At 41.3% G+C, this 24,682-nt stretch overlaps 1 protein-coding gene across 3 annotated transcripts; it reads right to left on the reverse strand.

Moving 5' to 3' along the window:
- Positions 1-315: 315 nt before the first annotated feature.
- Positions 316-24,581, reverse strand: hmgxb4a (HMG box domain containing 4a). Of its 3 annotated transcripts, XM_060901669.1 has the most exons (13): positions 24,491-24,560; positions 19,685-19,761; positions 19,470-19,579; positions 18,925-19,003; positions 17,484-18,122; positions 17,001-17,228; positions 16,679-16,872; positions 14,111-14,192; positions 13,818-13,882; positions 13,590-13,689; positions 13,215-13,375; positions 2,030-2,152; positions 316-1,040 (listed from the first exon to the last, which is right to left on the reverse strand). In XM_060901669.1, exons 2-13 carry the CDS (start codon positions 19,719-19,721, stop codon positions 996-998), a joined length of 1,863 nt encoding a protein of 620 aa, XP_060757652.1. In that variant the 5' UTR covers positions 19,722-19,761; positions 24,491-24,560; the 3' UTR covers positions 316-995. The 3 variants fall into 3 exon arrangements, with proteins under 3 accessions (XP_060757652.1, XP_060757653.1, XP_060757654.1); XM_060901670.1 differs by lacking the exons at positions 19,470-19,579; positions 19,685-19,761 and having other exon boundaries at positions 24,491-24,581; XM_060901671.1 differs by lacking the exons at positions 19,470-19,579; positions 24,491-24,560 and having other exon boundaries at positions 19,685-19,763.
- Between the last annotated feature and the right edge of the window lie 101 nt (positions 24,582-24,682).

Consider the following 24,682-nt stretch of genomic DNA (forward strand, 5'->3'; position numbering starts at 1 on the left):
GCAAGTCATTGTACATGCAGCTACATGTCATTATTACATGTCTAGACTGCCTCTTCTACATTAATTAAAGCTGATGCCTATGGCTGTGCAAGTATGCAGATGTAATCAAAGACTTTGGGGGGGATTTGTCTGTTCTTTGTTTTTTGTTTTTCTTCATAATATGGAACCCAAAAAACTTTGCATATAAAGCTCAATAAGAAGATCTGAACATTTTAGATCAAATATTTGAAAAGGATTTAAAATATCTCTAGCCTCTCAAATTCCAAAAACCTGCTCGAAACATTCACTCGAAACCTAATAAAATGCAAACTGCAGAATGAGTCGTAATAATGAACCGTACAGGTTTGTGCTTCGAAATCAACGCATTGTTTGGTCACACTTTCAAAATTATTCCATACATGCTTTTGCTATAAACCAATGATAACATTACATTTTACAAGTATAAAAACAGTTTGGCAGTAAGAGGACTACTGCAGTTAAACTACTGTTTGCTTCTACTGACTTCATCTTAAATTAAAAAAAAGAAGAAAAAACAAAAACAAAACAGCCTTGGGCCCAGACATAAAACTGTACACATCTGCATAAAAATAAATTGCTCTTTACATAATAAAAGTATACCAGTTTTCACACAACACACAAACATACACACATGCACACACTCACTGGGACACACTAAAACAATAAAATCTAATAACCTGACATAGATGTGTTCCCTAGAATAAGATTTCTGATCCCTTTTTAAAAAAAAAAAAAAACCCAAAATATTAAAGAATTACAATTTTAAAAATATTAAGTATTTTTAAAATTTAAAAACATGTCTACATCTACAAATGTCCAATGCTTTTGTCTCAGACCTGATTGGTGTGTTGTTAACAAAAATAAACCGTCAAATTGTCGTTTTGTTTCATGCTCCTAAAAAGTAGGTTGTTTTTGATGGGTCCTGTTTCTTATGAAGTGCAATTGGTGTAAAGTCATGTGTCATCTGTTCTCCAGTCTCATAGTCCTGGCATGATGTACGCTATGTTGTCCAGCGTGTTTGACTGCAAAATAAAAAAAAAATAAATAAAAAAAAAGTTAGATTTCGTATTCAGTGCCATAAAGCATATATTTACACTCACCATCCACTTTATTAGGAGGACCTGTACATTCATGCAGTTGTCTAATCAGCCAATTATTTGGCAGCGAGTGCAGTGTAATACTCGTGCAATTACAGGGCAAGAGCTTCAGTTAATATTCACATCAAACATCATAATGAAGTAAAAATGAGACCTGTTACTTTGATTATGGCATGGGTGTTGGTGCCAGATCGACTGGTTTGAGTATTTCAGAAACTGCTGATCTCCTGGGATTCTCACACACACACAATCTCTAGAGTTTACACAAATGGTGTGAAAAACAAAAAACACTGAGCAAGTGACAGTTCTGTAGGTGGAAACGGCTTATTGTTGAGATACTGCCCAACTTCTGTGAATCTGTGCCCATGATAACCTCAGATGCCTGTTCTTGGCTGACGGAGTGGAACCTAATATGGTCTTCTCTTACTGTAACCCATCCACCACAAGGTTTGATGTTTTGTGTATGCTGAGATGTGTTTCTGCTCACCACAATTATAAAGAGTGATTATACGAGTTACTATATCCTACCTGGCAGCTCGAACCAATCTGGCCTTTTTCCTCTGACCTCTCTTATCAACAAGACCTTTCCACCCACTGAACTGTCGCTCACTCAATGTTTTTTGTACCATTCTGTGTAAAATCTAGAGACTGTTGTGTGTGAAAATCCCAGGAGATCGCTAGTTTCTAAAATACTCAAACCAGCCCATCTGGTACCAACATCCATGCCACGGTTAAAGTCACAGAGCTCAGTTTTCTTTATTCAGATGTTCAAGGTGAACATTAACTGAAGGTCTTGACCTGTATCTGCATGATTGTTTGCATTGTGATTTTCTGCCGCATGATTGTGCAGCCGAACAAGTGTTCCTAATAAAGTGGACATCGAGTATGGATGTGGGTGTGTGTACGTGTCCCACCAAGACACTGCGGGGACAGCCATTAAGCTGAGGGACCTGAGCAGTGAGGCAGGTTAATGGACCGAGAGCACACAAAATGGAGTCTAGCAGGACAGAGAGACTGCCAGACACTGCTACCATTCCCTGCAAGAGAAGAGGACAAGGCTTAGTTTGTTTAAAGATTATGCAGACAGCAGGTCTGGAGTTCAAACATAGAAGGAAATTGTATAGCTTTATTTACATATTTTTCCAAACAAAAAAATTTATTTAGTGCTACCTCTCTACAAAACATCCATCCATTATCTGTAGCCGCTTATCCTGTACAGGGTCGCAGGCAAGCTGGAGCCTATCCCAGCTGACTATGGGCAAGAGGCAGGGTACACCCTGGACAAGTCACCAAATCATCACAGGGCTGACACATAGAGACAAACAACCATTCACACTCTCGTTCACACCTACGGTCAATTTAGAGCCACCTAACCTGCATGTCTTTGGATTGTGGGGGAAACCAGAGCACCCGGAGGAAACCCACGCAGACACAGGGAGAACGTGCAAACTCCACACAGAAAGGCCCGTCAGCCACTGGGCTTGAACCCAGGACCTTCTTGCTGTGAGGTGACCATGCTAACCACTACACCACCGTGCCACCCCCTCTACGAAACAATTTAAAAATTATCAACACCCTTACAATTAATATTTTGTGCTCTTTTATTTCCTTATTTAAAGACTAATATGATTTTTTTTTTTAAAAACAATCAGCTAATAGGAAGGGCGGCACGGTGGTGTAGTGGTTAGCGCTGTCGCCTCACAGCAAGAAGGTCCGGGTTCGAGCCCTGTGGCCGGCGAGGGCCTTTCTGTGTGGAGTTTGCATGTTCTCCCCGTGTCCGCGTGGGTTTCCTCCGGGTGCTCCGGTTTCCCCCACAGTCCAAAGACATGCAGGTTAGGTTAACTGGTGACTCTAAATTGACCGTAGGTGTGAATGCGAGTGTGAATGGTTGTCTGTGTCTATGTGTCAGCCCTGTGATGACCTGGCGACTTGTCCAGGGTGTACCCCGCCTTTCGCCCGTAGTCACCTGGGATAGACTCCAGCTTGCCTGCAACCCTGTAGAACAGGATAAAGCGGCTAAAGATAATGAGATGAGATGAGCTAATAGGAATCTAATATATTGCTGCATGAATGCCTCTGGGTGGCAAGGTGATGTAGTGGTTAGCACTGTCGCCTCACAGCAAGAAGTTTCTGGGTTTGAGCCCAATGGCCGATGGGGGCCTTTCTGCGTGGAGTTTGCATGTTCTCCTCGTGTCCACGTGGGTTTCCTCCGGGTGCTCCGTTCTCCCCCCCCACAGTCCAAAGACATGCAGGTTAGGCTAATTGGTGGCTCTAAATTGACCGTAGGGGTGAGTGTGAATGGTTGTTTGTCGCTGTGTCTCAGCCCTGCGATGACCTGACGACTTGTCCAGGGTGTACCCCGCCTCTCGCCCATAGTCAGCTGGGACAGGCTCCAGCTTGCCTGTGACCCTGCACAGGATAAGCGGTTATGGATAATGGATTGATGGATGGAAGAATGCCTCACACTTGAGCCAGTATCAAACAAGAAAAACGTGTTTAAATCAGGAATCATGCACAACTGAGCCACACCTCTTTTAGGCAAACTTTTCCCCATGCACAAATCCTCCAGTAGTGCTCACGTCCATGGTTATGTCTGCGGTCTGAACACCAATGTGTGCAATTTCATTATTAACTCCTCATTACACATGCTTAAGCAAACTCTGAATATGACTCTGAGTCACTCTCTGTAATGTACAAAACACTTGGAGACATCTGCAGAGGGATCTTGGTTCATGCTTCCATGCAGAACATTTTAAGCGTCATTATATTTTAACGTTTGTGCATGTGGACTTTCCTCTTTAATCCAGAAAAAAATTTTCAGTAGGATTCAAATCCTGAGACTGCAAAGATTATTGTATGTTTGGATTATTGTATTGCTGAAAGCTATATCTGTGGACAAGTCTTAACATCCTGGGAGAGGCAACCAGACTTTAGGATGAAACATTCCTGGTGCATACAGTATATTGGCAGAATTCATGATGCCATTGATCTTCACAAGAACCCCTGAACCATCAACCACAAAACAGCCCCAAAGCATCAATGATCCACCTCCATATATATTTTTTTTTTTTTACAGTGGCTATCGGGTGCTTTTTAGGTGCCAAACACATTGATGGTGTGTCTGAACCAAAAAGTTTGACGTTTTAGTCTCATCTACCCACACCACACAACGCCAATTGTAGTTTTAATGGCATTTAGTGAAATCTAGGCTTCATCATCACAATGCTTCCAAATAAATGCTTATGTGTAATTAAGCAGTGTTTAATAGTTGATTTTGAAACTTATCCATGGTGTTGAAGGTTCTTTGGTTTTTCCCAAGTAATGGACAAAAAAAAAGGATCTGACATGAGTATAAACGCATAATATATACATTATATGGCCAAAAGTTTGTGGACACCTGACCATCACACCAGGCATGTAGTACTCGAGTCCAGGACTTGGACTCGAGTCCGACTCGTGTCCTAATTTTAAGGACTCGTGACTCGACTTGGACTCAGACTCGTGCATTAACTGTATTCGGACTCATAAATTGGAGACGAGGACTCAGATTTTTTTCTTTATTTTTTGCAACATGCCATAATAATTTGGCATATTTATATCTACATTAAGTTTTATACTAATTTTATGTACAAGAATGTACATTCACCTGCTCATACGTCATGTTTAGGAACAAGCTAACGTTAATGGTGCTAAAATTCCTGGAGAGAAGTCCCTAGGATTGTCCGCTTTGCTTATACAGACTTCTCGTGCAGTGGGGAAAAAAAAACGCACTGCTGTGTGTTCCATACGTAGAAGAACTATCGAGGAGACGACAGGGACGACCTCGAACTTCAATCGTCATTTGGCAAAAGTCCACCCAGAGAAGGAAGTGACACGCTATGTTCATTGCTCTGTTGATAGCGGGGCTTGCTGACCGATGAACTAGCTCGTGTTAACCCTCTCTCATGTTATTTGCCCTGTTGATAGTGGGCGGGGCTTGCTGAGCGATGAACAAGCTTTTTATCTGTAGCCTATTAACTAAAACGGGGCAGTCGAGCAGGAACATTAGTCCAACACAGCAGCAGAGACAGTTTCACATAAAAGCAGCAACAGCCACCGTCATCTGGCGTGGTTGGAGTCTTGTTCTCGGACTCGACTCGAAATTTTCTTTAACGACTTGGACTTGAACACTGGGGACTCGAGACTGGACTCGGACTCGAGGTTTCATGACTCAACTATAACACTGCATCACACCCATATGTGTTTTTTTTTTTTTTGTAATTCTATTTTTATTAGGGAGGTCATTCACAGTCCAAGTTTGTAAAAATACATAAATCACATTTACAAAAAATACACAATAATGCAGGTATAACCCAAATAATGGCATTAAACTTAGTCAAAATAATGCTCGTCTCCCTTCTATTTTTCTCCCTTCCATTTTACTGTTAGTAACTGAACAATTGAACAAACAATGTCACACATACTCATTTATCTATAAAAGTCTGCTCCTCATAGTCCTTTGAAAATGGCAATTTCCCTTAAAGCAGGTCAGGTCTCTGTGAAATGATGTGCCCAGTCCACTTTGACCACATTGCCCTACATTTTTCTATTTGCATTCTTATAGAAAAAGGTTAGTCTCTCCATTCTGTAAATTCCATAAATAATTTTTAACCAATCTTCAAATATTGGAGCATCTGGTTGTAACCACTTCCTCGTCACAGCTTTTTTTTCCCCTCCAGTAAGTAATACTCATTAGATATTTGTCTGCTTTAGTCTGAAAATTCAGTGTTATAGTACCCATATACACTGTCAGAGCATCAAATGGAATAGTGATTTGAAATACTGTTTCCAAACATTTATGAATTTCCCGCCAGTAGGATACAGGATAGTAGGATAATTTTGGGGCAATCCCAAAATAAAAATGATAATGGCTGCCTACATCTGTTCCACATAACCTCCAACAATTCATTCCAACAGCTTGATATCTCTTCCAGGCAGGGGTAATGAAAAATCTCATGACATTTTTCCATCCAAATTCCCTCCAACAGTGCGAGGACATAGTTATCCACTGTGATTTGCATATATCCCCCCCACTCATCTTTAGATATGACCATTCCTCCCTCTCTTTCCCATTTATTTTTAACATGTTGGGTGGCTGTCTCAAGGGAGTCCTGAAAGCTTTTGTATAATCTGGATATTATTTTATCCATTTCCTGATTTGTAAATTGACACAAAGATATTCAGTATACCATTGTCTGCCCTCTCCAACCCCTCAGCCATAATTTCATTTACCCTGCGTCTCATTTGTAAATATCTGAAAAAAACCTTGGTTCTCTAATCCATAGTCTTTTTTAAGTGTCTCAAAGCTTTTTAATGTTCTGTTATGAATACAGCAGCAATATGCTGTCAGTCCTCTACCCATCCATATTTTAAATCTGCTATCTGTTTTGTTTGGGATGAAATCTGCATCATATGCACACCATCTTAACAATTTCTCCGCTCCCTTCAGGTTATATTTTTTAAACTACCCTCTGCCAGGTGTTAAGAGCTACTTTTATCCAAGGGTTGACATCTGTGAAGGTGTCCAACAATTTACTGTCTGCAATCATAGCTTGTATTGATGGTCCAATAGATTCCCCAACTTCTATTTCCTTCCACCTTGCCATGAACTGTGAATTACAAAGGCACACCAAGGGCCTTAATTGAGCTGCATAATAGTAGTTTTTCAAATCTGGCAATGCTAGACCTCCATTCTCTTTTGATAATTGCATAACTTTATATTTTATTCTTGGTTTGTTACCCATCCAGATATACCGGAAAATTAACTTGTCCCATTCAATGAATTGCTGTTCAGGTATTTTAATTGGCAGGGATTGGAAGAGGTATAGTAGACAAGGTAAAACAACCATCCTGATTGGCTCAATCCTGGAAGATAGACTAAGGAATGGTAGGTGATTCCACCTAAAAACATCTGGATTTAATTTGAGTTTATAGGGATGTAATTGGCTTCAAATAATTTTGTAACATCCTGTGTAAGATTAACCCCGAGATCCTTCATTGATTTCTTATCATACCTCAAATCATACTTTTCTAGGAGGTAATATGGTGGATCATAATTGAAAGCCAGAATTTGGGTTTTTTGGGCATTTAGTTTATATCCTGACAACTGACCAAATCTCTTCAGAAATGACATCAAAGTTGGTAGGCATACTAAGGGTCGAGTCAAAAAGACCAACACGTCATCCGCAAATAATAATTTGTGTTCCCCTCCCGCTATATTTATATCCCTAATCTCTTCAGTTTGTCTAATATACTGGCTGAGAGGCTCCATAAAGGGGGCAAAGAGGAGAGGGAACAGGGGGCAGCCCCGTCTGCAGGAACGTTCCAAAGCGAATTTTTGAGAGGCTGCCGTTGATTTTAACTCTTGCTGTTGGGTTATTGTATATTGCTTGGAAGGCCTCAATAAAGATTTTGTGGAAGCCAAACTTCCCCAAAACGTTATACAGGAAGATCCATCGAATGGAATCAAATGCCTTCTCTGTATCCAATCCCATGAACATTACTTGCGTCTTATTTTGATATATATTCCACATAATATGTAGTGTCCTCCTTAAACTATCATTGGTTTGTCTCTGGAGGATAAATCCTGTCTGGTCCAGGTGAATAAGGGATGGTAGAATTTTTTCTATTCTTTTAGCTAATATTGAGGTGTAAATTTTATAGTCCACATTTAACATTGAAATTGGTCGATATTATTTACAGTCTAATTTGTCTTTACCATCTTTTGGTATTGTTGAGATTACGGCTTCCTTCCATGGGGGGGGGATCTCTCCCTTTTTGAGTGCCCAATTACAAGTCCGGCGCAATCTTGGGGTTATCTGTTTGCTAAAAGTTTTATACCATTTGGCCGTAAAGCCATCCGAGCCTGGGCTTTTATGTGGCTTAAATTTCACTATTGCCGCCTTAACTTCTTTATCAGTAATCTCAGTAACCAGTGCTTTGTTTTGTTCCTGTGTGACTAGAGGTAGATTCAAAAATTTAAGGAAATTATCCATTTCATTTTCATTATCTAGTCTTGGTTGTGAGTATAATTCTTTATAATATTCCTCAAAACTACTTTGGATCTCCTCTAGTTTGTATTGTATTTTCTTTGTTTTAGGACATCTTATTTTATTTATAGTGTTGTCCGGCTGCTGCTTCCTTAATTTATATGCCAATAGTTTTATAGCTTTACTTCCTGCCTCATAATAACCCTGTTTCAGAAATATCAATTTCTTTTTAATTTCATCAGAATATCTCATTTTGCAATTTCTTAATTGCTACTACCTTATCTGATTCTGCTCCGCTCTTATGGTTTTTTTTTTTTTTAAATTCCTTAAGTTTACTGTAGAAATTGTTGAGCGTCTCTTGTTTGAGGTTCTTTAGTGTTAAGGAGCAGGAAATTATTTTCCCCCTTAATACTGCTTTATATGCGTCCCACACAGTAGGTGGGGACACCTCTCCATTATTGTTTTCTTTAAAATAGGTTTCTATTTCCTTTTTCATTTCTTCTTTTACCTGGGGGTTATTTAATATGTTTGAATTCAGTTTCCATAGTGTAGATTTTGGATTATTACTAATGTTAATTATCATCTCTATCGGTGAGTGATCTGACATGTCGATAGTTCCAATGTTACATGACTGGATTCTGAACCTGTCTCTCTTAAATATAAAAAATAATAATAATAATAATTGATCCTGGCGGCACGGTGGTGTAGTGGTTAGCGCTGTCGCCTCACAGCAAGAAGGTCCGGGTTCGAGCCCCTGTGGCCGGCGAGGGCCTTTCTGTGCGGAGTTTGCATGTTCTCCCCGTGTCCGCGTGGGTTTCCTCCGGGTGCTCCGGTTTCCCCCACAGTCCAAAGACATGCAGGTTAGGTTAACTGGTGACTCTAAATTGACCGTAGGTGTGAATGTGAGTGTGAATGGTTGTGTGTGTCTATGTGTCAGCCCTGTGATGACCTGGCGACTTGTCCAGGGTGTACCCCGCCTTTCGCCCGTAGTCAGCTGGGATAGGCTCCAGCTTGCCTGCGACCCTGTAGAAGGATAAAGCGGCTAGAGATAATGAGATGAGATGAGATAATCGATCCTTGAGTAGGTGGAGTGTGGTGAAGCAAAATGGGTGTAGTCTTGGCTAGAGATCCCGCCAAACATCAACAATACCAATTTCTTTCATGATAGAATTGACTTTGTTAATTGTGGAATTACTGTGTCCTGGGTTACACTTGGATGAATCCATCCTGGACAACCTTATGTTCATATCTCCTCCGCATATAAGCACTCCTTGGGATTCAGTAGACATCATATCAAACAATCTTTTATAGTAGGACCAATCACTTCCCGGAGGAGCATATACAGTATGTTAGAGTGTAACCATCAACCCTCCAATCCTTCCTATGACCATCACATAACGACCTTCTCTATCTTTGGACTCTGAAATATGTTCATACTGGACTTGGCTTGATATTAGAATGGCAGCTCCTCTTCTGTGGCCTGATTTATAAGAGGAGCAAAATAAATGTTGAAATCCTCCTCTTTTTAGTTTTGAGTGTTCCATCTCTGTTAAATGTGTTTCCTGCAGGAAAGCCACCTGTGCCCCATCCCTCCTCAATTTTGATAATATTCTACTTCTCTTAACTGGATTAAGTACTCCATTCACATTAAAGGATATCACTTTTACATTATGGGAATAATTTGCCATTACCGTTGTGATAGGACATTTCATAGTCTTTACATAAGGTTAGTGTGACACCTCACTTGCTGCACGGAACAGCAGCGAACGTACATTGAACAAAGTAACTAATAGCAGGATTTAAAACCTTGAAATGTCCGTTAGAACTTCCAAAAGCGGGGTTTAAAAAGAAACCCTGTGCGAGATGGTTCAAAGCAGCCTTTGAGGGATAGCCTCCTTTTTAAGTGAGGGCCCTCATTTACTGTGGCTTCAAGAAAAACCTCATCCATACTGACAAGTTCAGCCCCCCGACTTGTTGATTCCTATCAACTGTGGCTTTCCATAACTAAAAAAGTAAAACATTGCACAGATAATGGTGGGGGTCGCTAGGCAGAGTCAGCCCTATTCATCACATTTTGTATTTTACCTGTGTAGATAGAGTCCTTACTGTATGTAAAAGGCAGCTTTAGCATGTTCAGACATAAACATAACATGCTACAGTATGCGAAGTACACATTTAAGCAGTATGCATGTTCACTGTTACTCAGCCGTATCCTGATCTCTCTGCGACGGGTTCTAGCTGAATTTCTGGAGCTTGTCTTTGAATGTTGACCCTTGTTGTATGCGCTCTCGTGTTTGTCCCCGTCTCCCGCTAACAGACCATATCAGCCTCTGGAGCTGCTCCAATACGGACTCGGGTGGTTTGAGCACGGTGACCGGCAGCCCGTTCTCAGCCATCTCCTTCGTTGCCTCTTCAGCAGTGTTGTAGGTGCGGGTCCCGCCCAGGTAAAAGACTCGTAGTCTGGCCGGGAAGGGTGTTTGGAATCGTATCCCCTTTTCTTTCAAGATCTTCTTTGCCTCCGCATATTCTTGTCTTTTCTTAAGTATACTTGGTCATTGTCTAGATTAATTTGCTTATTCTTCCAAGTAAAGCCCTTCTTCTGCCATGCTATTCGGAGAATCTCCTCTTTGGTTCTGTAGCTCAGAAACTTTACAATAATGGATCTCGGAGGGGCTCCATCTTGCGGTGCTGGTCCAAGCACACGGCGCGCCCTTTCGATCTGGAGATCAATATCAGGTGGCAGGGCTAAGTTATGTTTCAGCAGGTCCTCAACAAAGCTTATCATTGATGTGGAATCGTTCTCGGACCCCTCCGCTACAGAGTAGATCCTGACATTATTTCGTCTAGACCTTCCCTCTTGGTCCGTTTGTTTTGTTGCCAGGTGAGTCTGGAGTTTTATTAGCTCCTTCATCACTTCTTCCACAGACTGTAGCCTCTCCTCTGTGTTCAAAATTCGTCCCTCCACCTCGTCGAGCCTCAATTTGTTTTTGCTGATTTCTTCTTTAATTTCTCCCAGTTGTTGCTTATTGTCTTGTCAGAAACCTTTTATCTCTGCGAGTATGGTGTTCAGACTGACCTCCACGTCGGCGTCCTCGCCTTCTTCTCCGTTAGCATTAGCTGGCGAGCTGTGGCTAGCTGGGGACGGCTCACAGCTGGGGTTATTGTGTGAATCAGCATTCTGTGCATATTTCCTGGTTTTGACTTTATTCCGCCTGTCTCTCATCATAATTTCACCCTTATCCGTAGTTTAAGTTCAACTTTAAAGCGAGTTTACTAAGTTTGCAGGGCTGTTTAATCCAGGTTGTCGGGGGTGAATTTCTCTTATGCTGCCATCTTTGCGGCTGCGTCCCCCCCATATGTGTTTTTTGAACATTATAATAACCATCACTCTTCTACAAAGACTTTCCTATAGATTTTGGAACATGGCTATGTGGATTTGCCCATTCAGCCACAAGAGCATTAGAGAGGTGAGGCAATGACGTCAGGCAAGAAGGCCTGGAGCACATTCTGTATTACAGTTCATCCCAAAGGTGTTCAGTGGTGTTGACGTCATGGCTTTGACAGACCACTCGAGTTCTTCCACTCCAAACTTGGCAGACAATGTCTTCATGCACATCCCTTTGTGCACAGGGGCATTGTCATGTTGAAACAGGCTTGGGCCCCTTATCTTCAGTGAAGGGAAATCTTCAAATGCTACAGCATACAAAGACATCCTATACAACTGTGTTCTTTCTAACTTTGTGGCAGGCCCAGACACGTGTATGATGTTTACATATCCACATACTTTTGGCCAGAAAGGGTCTTTTTTTTTATATATTTATGAGAGGAAATACTACTAGCTAAATGCGGTGCTCTAATTAGAATTATTTTTTTTAGAACAAAGATCAATAGTTCTCCTATGGAGCACTTGCATGTGACGTCACAGCTGATCCAGATTGTGACAGACGCCATCTTGTCGGTCAAACGCCATATTCCGCCTTCTACTTCTGGTTCTACTTCTGCTTTTACTTCTACCTTTTCTTCTGGAAAACCCTACTATATACAATTCTACTACAACGGCTGCGGCTACAAGCTCTCCCTACCTGTGCACGTTTATGTTTTCTGTGTGTATTTTTGCGTGTTGTTCGTCTGTACCGGACTTCAATATCCACTACAACCGTATGGACTTACTGGACATTGGTTTCCAGCAGAAAATGACGGTTTGTAGCGATTTCCATCGCATGCACAACATTCCGGACAAGAAAAAAAAAAAAATTCCGGACGAGATAGCGAGACCAGCGGGGTCTCCGTGGATTGTTATCGGAAGCAAAGCGAAGGAGGTGGCGCCGGGAGCGGAAGCAAAAGCGAGGCTGCAGAGCCGGCCTGTTGACTAAGCTCAGAAAACAGCCACTCAAATCTCCACTGCCAAGCCTCTACCTCTCCAACGCCAGATCCATGTAAACAAGACGGACGAGCTGGAATTACCTTATTCTATTCTATAATCGGCTGGTCAGTGCTATACTCAATACTTAAGTGACTTACCCATCCAATGAGGATTCTTGTTTACAAGATGCCACATCTGAGTCGCTGACAAATTCTGAATTTCTGCAAAGATAACTGTCCAGAGATTTATAAGCACGCAGTGCTTCACCACTGAACAGCGAGGGAAAGTTAATGAGGTAATTATACACGTCCGGGTATTCCACTGGCAGTTCAAAATCCGGTCGTGAAAACTCCGTCCGGAAAGCCATAAGGGTCACAAATCTGTAGATCGTTTATTTTAGACATATATCTAGTTATCTGTTCATTAGAAAAATGAGCCGTGTAGTCCGTCGGTTGAAATTGATCCATTCTGCACACGAGTGCAGCAGTATTCAGCGGTGTTTTTGACCGACAAGATGGCGGTTGTGTACTTTCCGGTCACGTGACTGCAAGATCTCTATTGTCTTTTTATCTCATGTAATCATTTTTGCTTACTTTATGAAGGCTGTCAATAAATCTGGATGGCACTGTATTAAATAATACAAATAATACAGAAAAGCAACATCAAATTTCAGAAGCTTCAGAGATCCTGTTTTTGCTGTGCACTCACCTCTGTCTCTTGTAGCCTGTGTCCTATGAGAGAGAGGGACTCCCCGAGGAGCTGCAGGTGCGCCGCGGCATCTATGGGGTCAACCTCTGGTAACCGGATGGTCAGAGAAGAGCGGCTTGGAGTGGTCAACCCTGCACCCATACCCACAACCTTACTGGAGCCTTAGAAAGAGTTGGAAAGAAGGAGCAAATCTGAATTTTTTAAAAATTATATGCAACTTTCAGGTAATTGTATTTAAATGGCATCATAAATAATAAACAAACTGAGTACAGTCCTTTTTTGGATACGGTATGGAAAGCAGAGAGTCCTGGTTTATTTTTAATGCAACTTGACTGAGAAAATGTTATGGGAAAATCACAGAAATTAAGATTTTACTCTTGATTTTGTTCTCTGTTGAGGAAGTCTTCTGTTTGACCGTAGTGGCCTCAGCTTTAATCTGCTTATGCTGCAGATACTGAGCTTTCTGCTTCCAGACCTGCAGAGGCAAACACCACTAATGACACCAATTATTTAACCTGCAATTCTGAAGAAATAATAACAGAGAAGCAGTGACATGTTTAAGCACACTTAATTCCCACCAAGCAGTCGAAACAGGTTACTGACCTGCTTCTCTTTTTCAGGTAGATGCTTCCAAACCTCTGCAAGCTTCTTGCTCAGCTCCCCAAACACTGCACAACCATGAGCACAGGATTAGTGATTACCTCATGCGCTGTACAGTATATTGACAAGTAGTGATATTAAATGGAATACATCCATATATACAACTAATCATATAACCATACAAAATATCAACAAAATCAACAATTATACTAAAAAAAAAAAAAACTCAACATAAATAAATATGGCATAACATTAATGTAAGGAAAGGCCTGGATTTGATGTAATGCAGCACCCACCAAGTCCAGGCTGTTCTGCATTTATATTGGCCCTGTACTCTTTACAGAACACCTGATAAGCTGTCGTACTCTTCTTCTTTTTCTGAAAGAATCAAGGACAGACCTTTGAAACACTGATCAGGGTGAGTGTTTGCTGCTGATGTTTGAATGAGGCACTTTGGAAACAGTCCACAGTAAATGTTATAGCTGCAGTATGTACATTTTTGTGAGAAAAAAATTTAAATAGCATTTTGTTATATAGATGGGACGGTGGTGTAGTGGTTAGCACTGTCGCCTCACAGCAAGAAGGTTCTGGGTTCAAGCCCAGTGGCCAACAGGGCCCTTTCTGTGCCTGTGTGGGTTTCCTCCGGTTTCCCCCCACAGTCCAAAGACATGCAGGTTAGGCTAACTGGTGGCTCTAAATTGACTGTAGGTGTGTGTGAATGGTTGTCTATGACTACGTTCAGACTGCACCCTGAAACGACCCATATCCGATTTTTTTTGCCCATATGCGACCTGTATCCGATTTGTTATTGACAATCTGAACGACACAGATCCGATTTTTTCACATGCGACTCAGGCCACTTGGATATGTGGTCCTAAATCCGATATTTTCACATGCGACTGCAGTCTGACCGGACAGGTCGCATTCATGCGACCTACACGTCATCAAGAGACAAACGTCACTATTCTGCGTTGGCTAATCCTGCCTCTTTGGTGGAAAACAACAACATTTGTACAGTTTTCAGAATTTAAATAGACTTTTATAGAATTGATCAAGCTAATGGTGGATTTGGTAGGGACCTGGATGTTGATCTGTTAGCCTGATTAAATAAAACAGTTTCTATAACCGATTTATAACTTAAATCATCCGGTATTACAAGATTATAAGATTGTTCTGGAAATTTCCAGTAATTTGACACCTTCGGTCTCATTAGTCTGCTGCCCACATTAATCAGATTATTGTGCGAGTTCCGCCGCCGCCACAAAAACCACATCGCCAGGTCTCGCCTCATCTCCATCGCAAACTGCACTGGTGTTTATGCACCTTGAGCCAGCGCTGAGAGAAGTTGCAGAATTCAGCTGGCTACAAACAATCTAAATAAATATTTATAAAAATGTAGAAAAAGTTTATTAATATGACAAAATAAATATGTGCAAATTATTAAGCCTGAATTAAGAGTTTGGTAATACAGCGGCCGTATCCCAAATGACTGCCTACTGAAGCTCGAGTGCACTATATAGAGTTTAAAAATCCATTACTTCCTAGTAACATGTAGTGCACTTATATAGAAATGAGAGAGACATTTAGGAGTCAACCCTCGTTACCAGGCTACACGTTTTCATTTCAGTTCAGAAACAAAAACACACACGAGACCTCACACTTTAACACTAACCAGATAATTAAACAAAAAAAAAAGAAAATCATTAAACATGAAGAGTGCGCTTTTTTTGTTTATGTATTACGTAGATGTGCTTATTACGTGTCAATTTGCGCATGCGGGACACTTTTGGGTCATTTTCCGTTCATATTGGAGATCACATATAAGTCTCATATAATTGGTAATGTGAACGGCCTAACAAAAAAATCGGATTTCACAACAAATCGGATATGGGTCGTTTCAGGTTGCAGTCTGAACGTAGTCTAAGTGTCAGCCCTGTGTTGACCTGGCGAATTGTCCAGGGTGTACCCCACCTCTCACCCATAGTCAGCTGGGATAGGCTCCAGCTTGCCTGTGACCCTGTACAGGATAAGTGGTTAATAATGGATGGATGGGTTGTGTTATATAAATGTTAAAAATAAATAAATAAAAAAATTATATATATGGAACACTATATTAATACTGCAGAAGTGGAAACCGACATGGTCTTCTGCTGTTGTAGCTCATCCGGTTCAAGGATTGAGGTTTGATATGGTGTGCATTCTGAGATGCTTTTCTGCTCACCACAATTGTACAGAGTGGATATCTGAGTTACTGTAGCCTTTGTCAGCTCGAAACAGTCTGACCATTCTCTGTTGACCTCTCTCATCAACACATTTCTGTCTGCAGAACTGACGCTCACTGGATGTTTTTTCTTTATTACACCATTGTTACTAAACTTGAGACTGTTGTGCATGAAAATCCCAAATCAGCATTTGTAGAAATACTCAAACCAGTGCATATGGCACCAACAATCATCATGATTATGCCATGTCACGGCGTAGTTACTAGTTTAGTTTGGCTTACACGAACATTACACAAACTTTTATTAAAGACTGGTGAACGAGGCCCAATATTTGTCCGTTTCTAAACCAATCTACCTCATTACTATTCTTAGACAGTTCCCATAGCTCTCTTCATTCTGTTCTTAATAGAAGTGGCAAGTCAAGCAACTGTTATCACTAATTAAACCCTTTAGAAGACATTTACTTCACCACACCTTGAATATTCCTTGAGTTTTCCCTTTGGAACTATTAGATGAATTCGTGCAGAGCACATGTGCACATACCAACTTATTTCAACAGATAACTGATATTTCTAGTGAAATCACAAGTTACATACTGCTGCTTTAACTGAATCTCAGTCTTGATGTGTAGACGAGCCTCACCTTGTCTTTGTCATGCTTATCTTTCTCCTTCTCCTCCTTCTTCTTCTTCTTCACCATCATCACATCAGAACCCTGATGATGATGATGATGATGATGATGCTGCAAGGTGATTGCTGGAGCCATAGTGTATGTCCCTAGTGAGGTACTGTGATTGGACGAGCTGTGGGAATGGGAGTGGCTTCTGGATGAGTCCCCTATGAAAACAGAAGACGACAAACAGGCACAGAAAATTCTACTCAGCTTTGTTTAAGGAAAACCTGTCACTTACAAGCAACAAAGATCAAATCCGAAGAAAAGGATTAACTGTTTAATAAATGCTTACCTTTAATTGCTTTCTTTTCTGCATTTCCTCCTTTGCTGTGCTTCTTCTCTTTTGAGCTTTTATCCTTGTCCCTGTCCTTCTCCTTTTTCTTTTTGCTTTTTTTGCTTTTCTTCTTCTTTTTAGATGAAAGGTGTGTGTAGGAGTCGTCAATGATCAGTTCACCTGCCTCTAGCTCCCCTCCTGAGGATGAACAATCTCCTCCCTGTGTCAAAGACCCACCATACTGTCCTAGAAGAAAAATAATTGCAATAATCCTGGAGAAATCAAATATGCTGCAGATGAAGTGGCTAGAGATTAGGTTGAAAAAAAAAAAATTTGGAGTATTGCTTTAAATACAAACCTGCTAAAAACGGTATCGGGGAAAAAAAATCATACAGAAATTAACACTGTAGAATATGAATGTATGTACATACAGTTACAGAGCAAGAGTGACCCAGCTACTATTCCCAAGCTGTGACAATAATGAGCATAAACTACTCCTACCTTCCACTTCTACTTCTTTCCCCACCGTGGGCAGAGGCTCTCGACTATGCAGTTTCTTCTTTGATGGCTTAGACATCATAATCCGGTCCCTGTCCTTCTCCTTCATCTCACTTTTCTTGATGCCAGAGGAGGAATGGTGTCCCATGCTCCCTGAAGATGGACGTGCAGGGAAGGGGAATCCTTCAATCGACTCTCCTCCCTCGCTCCTCTCCTTGGGCGAAAGGATGAGCTTCATTTTCAGGCCCTCGCCATCTCGCAGCGTAAGCGGCTCACCCCTCCCCGCTCCGCCATGGAACAAAGATGACTTCGAGGAAGACGAGGAGGACGCAGAATGCTTCTTAGACAACGACGGCGAACTCGGATGGCGGGAATGCGAGAAAGAGTGGCCACTTTTGGAGCTGCCCTCACGCTTGCGATCTTTGGACGAGGAATGTGAGGCGTGAGGAGGGTAAGAGGGTTTTTTATGAAAGTTCGGGCCAGGTTCGGAGCCTGTAGCCAACGGGGAGGTGATGGCCTGCAAGAGGCCCATAGCAGTATCTGTAGAATGTGCCGGCTGAGAGGAGCATGAAGACGAGCGTGAGGGTGAGCATTCAGAGGACTTGCGCTTCTTCTTATGAGGAGGGCCTGAGCCATGGTGGTCTGAGAAAAGATGCAATGAAGTCAAACCTCTCTGTCCATGTACCCACCATCTTAGAGTAACCTACATTAAACCAGTATTTTCGCCTCATTTTTTATTTTAGTTATGTTCAAAGTCAGTTTCTTTAACACAACATCTCTCAAACCAATAAACTGCGCATTATTGTATTAATATAATTAATCCCTTTTTTTTTTTTTGCTTTTCAAATGTGTGTTACAGGTCAAAAAATTTCAACCTAGGTGATTTTTTTTTTTTAACCTGGGTTATCATTTTTAACCTAGGTAAAATTTTGGATTATTTAAGATTTGGATTACTGTAAAAGAAATGTTCCATCACTTCTTTTGTCTCTCTTTCTTCCATCCACTTACTCTCGTTTGTCTGTCTACCGACCTATTCCTATCTGCCTAATTATCTTTTTTTTTTTTTTACATATCTTCTTTCATACTTAACTGGGATTCAAACTCAGAACTCAATCAATTCTTAACCCAACACCTTAACCACTAGACCAGCAACAATTGTAATGGGAAAAAAAAAAAAAAAAAAAAGATATATTCCCCCCCGAATTTAAGGAGTCCAGTCTTATTACATCATCAAGCAGTTTAAAATACAAAGTCTTCCCAAATCCTAACCCTAGATACAGTAAGTCTCCCTAATACAAGTAGCAAACTATGAACTGGGTTAAAAAAAAAAATTTCCACCTGACCTACAATTCTGACCCGTAACACATGCAGAAAGTCTCTACACTTTTCGACATCTCCGAGGCTGCTCATGTCTCTGATGCAGTCTCTACGTTATGACACTTACCTCTATAATGGTGCTCATCACTTGAGTGCTTCTTCTTCTTTTTGTGCAAATCGCCACCCATCACTATCAACTCAGAGTCCTAATTATTGACAGAATAAACAGGATTCATCAGAGTAAGAGAGAAAAAAAAAAACCCTTATGAAGATAAACAATTATTTTGTACCTCAGTTACCTACTGCATCTACACTACTTTGTAAATGCCGAATAGAATAAGGGACAGACAAGTTGAGATGATACCAAGCCTCATTCATCTCAAATGGCATCCCAAATAAGTAACCTTACATCAAGTTGCATGTAAACCGAAGCGATTTTCTTAAGTACCTCCAACCCTACTGAAGTTACCAAAAACCTCATATTCATAGCTTGTATCCAATGATGTACTGATATAATGAACTACATTAGATGCAGTGGCATCGTGCTTTTTTAAAAGACAAAGCCAAGACCTACCCAAACTACACCTGATTGACAGGATCGGAAATCGTCCTCAACCTACTGTACACTGTTCCTGTCTCTATCTCCCTGTTTGTCTTATTGGTTTTGCACACCTGTGCAGCTATTTCTTCCTCTTCTCTCAATAAATCTTTGTATGAGCGCCTTTTCTCCCTCTGACTGCGACCAGCGACCAGACCGCCCTCTCCCTCTATACCCGACATCTCTGAAAAGATAAGAGACAAATAAAAACAGTATTTAACAGTTAATGTATCCATTTCTCATCAGTTTTATTAATAAGGATTGGGGTGAGATAATAAGGATTTCTCACCCATTACACCTTTCCGTTTTATCTCCTCAAATTCCATGATCAGCCTTCAGTCACTGACTTAGGTTTCACCAATCAGTCTGTTTGGACAGAAGGGACTGTTAGCATCTTAGTCATGTCTCAAGCAAGTAGCTCGGGGACATGCCATGGAAAACTTTTTTTTTGTGGTTGTTTTTGAAATAAGGTATGTCGATGTGACTTGAGGATGTATAGGTCCTTTTCAAAGTTGACTGTTACCTTCCCAGTCTGTAATGGCCATAGAAAGAAAATAAGCAAACAGGCCAATTACAAAAGTGCATACGCTTTACGTAGACTCTCCTCTCATTTTTTTTAGTACTACCCCCATAGCAATCTGAATCAAGATGGCGGTGTCATCATTCAGCAAACGATACCTGGAAGGAACAAGTGGAGATGTTGGGGAGAAAACGCAAGTCTGCTGTTCCAGGATGCATAAAAACCCAAGCCTTTATATTCTTCCAAAGTGTCCGGTGAGCTCTTGCTGACCCTTGAAAATCCGAAGGAGGGTGTAAATCTCGCCCTGAGCCGTACCCATATCCACAGCAAGTCTCCAAGGAGTCCTGGCACAGAAGCTATTGCTTTCCTCTAAGAGTTTAGCGACAATTCCATACTTGTTGGCAGAGTGTGTGGGGCTGACAAACGTCTTTAAATGAGAACTCTGCCAATCAAAGTGAAGCTAATTATATAATTAAAATTTAAATGCACAGCCACAAAATCAGCCCATCATGAGAGGGAAAAAAAAAAAAAAAAAAGTACCAAGGTGTTTTTCAATTTAAAAAAAAAAAAAATAAAAATCACAAAGGTTACAAAAGCATCTCAGGGAATAATATAAAAGCGTATGGCATGTCCCCTTTAAAAGATAAATTGTTTGTGTACTTTAAAATGGCTCAAGGTTTCATTAGAAAAGTTTGTAGTTTATCAGCAAGGCGAGAGACATGACCCAAAAACCAATGAAGCAGCTTTTTTTTTTCTCGCCAGGGAAGTTATAAAGATGAAAAAGGTGGAAATGATTTCAAGTAGACAGGGGACCCAAGAGACTCTTAACAACAACAACTACTACAAACTTGTTCATGTCAGGAGACCCAGCTGGTTCCCCTGCCCTTTTTCCCCCCTAAAAGGTGTATAGACTTTTGTTAATACAAGTATACCCATTTTAATACTTGATACTTATGAAAATAAGTCCGGTGAGCTCTTGCTGACCCTTGAAAATCCGAAGGAGGGTGTAAATCTCGCCCTGGGCCGTACCCATATCCACAGCAAGTCTCCAAGGAGTCCTGGCACAGAAGCTATTGCTTTCCTCTAAGAGTTTAGCGACAATTCCATACTTGTTGGCAGAGAGCGCGTGGCTGACAGAGTTCTCATTTAAAGACGTTTGTCAAATCAAAGTGCAGCTACGTATATAATTAAAATTTAAATGCACAGCCACAAAATCAGCCCATCAGGGGGGGGAACCGAGGTGTTTTTCAATTAAAAAAAAAAAAAAGGTTACAAAAGCATCTCAGGGAATAATATAAAATAATGGAAATGTGTACAGCATGTCCACTTTAAAATGGCTCAAGGTTTGATGAGAAAAGTTTGTAGTTTATCAGCAAGACAAGAGACATGACCCAAGAAACAATGAAGAAGCTTTTTTCCCCCCCTCACCAGGGAAGTTATAAAGATGAAAAAGGTGGAAATTATTTCAAGTAGACAGGGGGCCCAAGAGACGCTTAAACAACAACTACTGAAAACAAACTTGTTCATGTCAGGAGACCCAGCTGGTTCCCCTGCCCTTTCCCCCCCCCAAAAGGTGTATAGACTTAATACAAGTATGCCTGTTTTAATAATTGATACTTATGAAAATAAGTCCACTGTCCGGTGAACTCTTAATGACTGCTTGAAAATCCGAAGGAGGGTGTAAATCTCGCCCTGGGCCGTACCCATATCCACAGCAAGTCTCCAAGGAGTCCTGGCACAGAAGCTATTACTTTCCTCTAAGAGTTTAGCGACAATTCCATACTTGTTGGCAGAGTTCTCATTTAAAGACGTTTGTCAAAGTGAAGCTAATTAAAATTTAAACGCACAGCTGCAAAATCAGCCCATCATGGGGGGGGGGGGGGGGGGGGGGGGGAACCAAGGTGTTTTCAATTTAAAAAAAAAAAAAAAAAAAGGTTACAAAAGCATATCAGGGAATAATATAAAATACTGGAAACGTGTACAGCATGTCCACTTTAAAATGGCTCAAGGTTTGATTAGAAAAGTTTGTAGTTTATCAGCAAGGCGAGAGACATGACCCAAGAACCAATGAAGCTTTTTTTTCCCTTGCCAGGGAAGTTGTAAAAAGATGAAAAAGGTGGAAATGATTTCAAGTAGACAGGGGGCCCAAGAGACTCTTATACTGTGTTCACACTTATACTGGTACGAAAGTGGTATAACTGTATTGATACAAAGTATACCGGTACAGTTTAGTGCATCTGTCCACACTAGCGAGAAATGTTTGCGGTTTTCTTTCACGGTAATTGAAATGCGCGTGTGCGAAATGTTTCCGTGGTTACCGAGTAACTTCCTTCCGAGAATATATGGCATCCGTTATTTCGAGATCTCGAGAAAACAAAATTATTCCGTGATCTCGAGAAAACAAAACAATTATTCCGTGACCTCGAGAAAAAACTAAATTATTTCATGATCTCAGCTGGATCACTGTATCTCCGTCGGTAGAGACGAAGCCGGGCCAGTCTTCTGCGGAGGTGCCGTGGACTAATTTTGAAATTATCCCTTATTAAAAGACTTAATGCAATCTCTCCCTGTGTCAACCCCTGATCAAAATATTGCCTTATTAGGTGATCGATTATTCCAGACATTCTAATGACCAAAGTTGCGTCTATACAGAATGAGAAATAGCCCCAAAGTCAGCATATCACAAGTCTCTTGGCGCACCTGAATGAACCATTTCTCAGCTGTTTTCTCGAGATCACGGAATAATTGTTTTGTTTTCTCGAGATCTCGAATTAGTTGTGTTGTTTTCTCAAGATCCTGAATTAATTATGTCGTTATCTCGGGATAACAAGGTGAATAAAAATTAAAAAAAAAAGGATTACATGAAGGGCCTCTCTCGGCTTCTGTACGGATGAAACAACGTGTGTGTGCTTTTTGTTGTCAATGTACAGTCTGTATTTCTGGTGGTCATTTATTCAGTCGAATCGTATAAAACGAGCGAGGCAGTTGAGAAAGAAAAACGAATCTCCGTTCTTCACTATTTTATTCAGTGAAGACATCGATTGAGGTGTGTGACTTTGCGCATTATATTTGTATCGATACAGACCCGCTTCATCTGTCCACACTACAGCGAAGCGCTACAGTACCGGTACGAAACCCATACATTTGTGGGTTTCGTACCGATACAGTTATACCGCTACAGTACCGGTGTAGTTGCTAGTGTGGACAGATGTTGCGGTACGAAAGTAGTTTCGTATCAGTACAAAATCCCTAGTGTGGACAGGGTATTATTACAACAACTACTGAGAACAAACTTGTTCATGTCAGGAGACCCAGCTGGTTCCCCTGCCCCAAAAGGTGTATAGACTTGTTAATACAAGTATGCCGTTTTAATAATTGATACGTATGGAAATAAGTCCAGTGTCCGGTGAGCTCTTACTGACCCTTTATCAGTTAAAGTGAAGCTAATTATATAATTAAACGCACAGCCACAAAATCAGCCCGCCATGAGAGAGGAAAAAAAGAACCAAGGTGTTTTCAATTTAAAAAAAAAAAAAAAAAAGGCTACAAAAGCATCTCAGGGAATAATATAAAATAATGGAAACGTGTACAGCATGTCCACTTTAAAATGGCTCAAGGTTTGATGAGAAAAGTTTGTAGTTTATCAGCAAGACGAGAGACATGACCCAAGAACCAATGAAGAAGCTCCCCCCACCAGGGAAGTTATAAAGATGAAAAAAGGTGGAAATTATTTCAAGTAGACAGGGGGCCCAAGAGACTCAACAACTACTGAGAAACTTGTTCGTGTCAGGAGACCCAGCTGGTTCCCCTGCCCTTTATTTCCCCCCTAAAAGGTGTATAGATTTGTTAATACAAGTATGCCTGTTTTAATAATTGATACTTGTGAAAATAAGTCCAGCAGTTTTGTGTAACAGTGTAATATTTGTGGTGTGTAGGGAAGTTAGGTGGGACAAAAAACTTCACACTTAAAGAAGTGTCAAAGGTTCCTCCCAGTCCATGTGTGCTGTGTCATAACATTCAGAACAGCAGTCTAACTTCACTAATTCAGGAGATTAAAACACTAAAACAGACAGAGAGAGAGAGAGCGCTGCCTCCGTATCTGTCAGATGAGCACGGTTATGGCGGAGACAGTGAGGACGGCGGTAATAATGCTGCTGTCGGTTTCTTCATCATGCTGTGAAAACCGCCTGCCGCTCTGCGTCTCATCACACGGAAACCATTTCCGCTAAAAATAAAAGGCGAGCTGATGTTCGTCGTTAATCTAGTGGCCATTTCCCGCCTCCTTTCGAAAGGATACACAAACACACCCCCTTGGCTCCGCCGGGGTCCGACTCTCCCTGGCTTGAAGTGCACGGAATCCGACAGCCCAGGATGAGCCACAGCTAGCCGGCCGTTTCACCGACGCGAGCCCGCGGTTTCCCCTTCATACAGGCCCAAAAACTGTTCGGACTCAATAAGCAGCCATTCCGACGTGCATTTTACCTCTTTACCACAGCGTCTCAAAAATTATGCAACGCGCAAGGGGTTTATGAGAAGCAGAAACGTGACCTAGGTGGAAATAAATGCTAAAATTACCTTCCCTGATGGCCGGGTTTAAATGGCGCCAGCCGCCATCTTTGATTTGCGTCCACAACAAAGCGCGCGCTGAGAGGCGGGGCTACAGAGAACAGCGGCTCAGCCTGACAGGAAAACAAGCGCTCAGCCTCACGCGCACCTTCAGCCTCACGCGCATTCCCGGCGCGCTGTTCTCCGCCGCTGCTGTCAACG

The sequence above is a fragment of the Neoarius graeffei genome, chromosome 20, assembly GCF_027579695.1.
Source record: "Neoarius graeffei isolate fNeoGra1 chromosome 20, fNeoGra1.pri, whole genome shotgun sequence".
NCBI classification, from domain to species: Eukaryota; Metazoa; Chordata; class Actinopteri; order Siluriformes; family Ariidae; genus Neoarius; species Neoarius graeffei.

Coding starts and splice junctions, on each gene's coding strand:
- hmgxb4a (XM_060901669.1), bottom strand. CDS start 19,721: ATGGAATTTGAGGAGATAAAACGGAAAGGTGTAATGG. Junction 19,004..19,469: donor AGGAAGAAATAGCTGCACAG/GTGTGCAAAACC, acceptor GTCAATAATTAG/GACTCTGAGTTGATAGTGAT. Junction 13,376..13,589: donor AACAGAGAACAAAATCAAGA/GTAAAATCTTAA, acceptor ACTCTTTCTAAG/GCTCCAGTAAGGTTGTGGGT.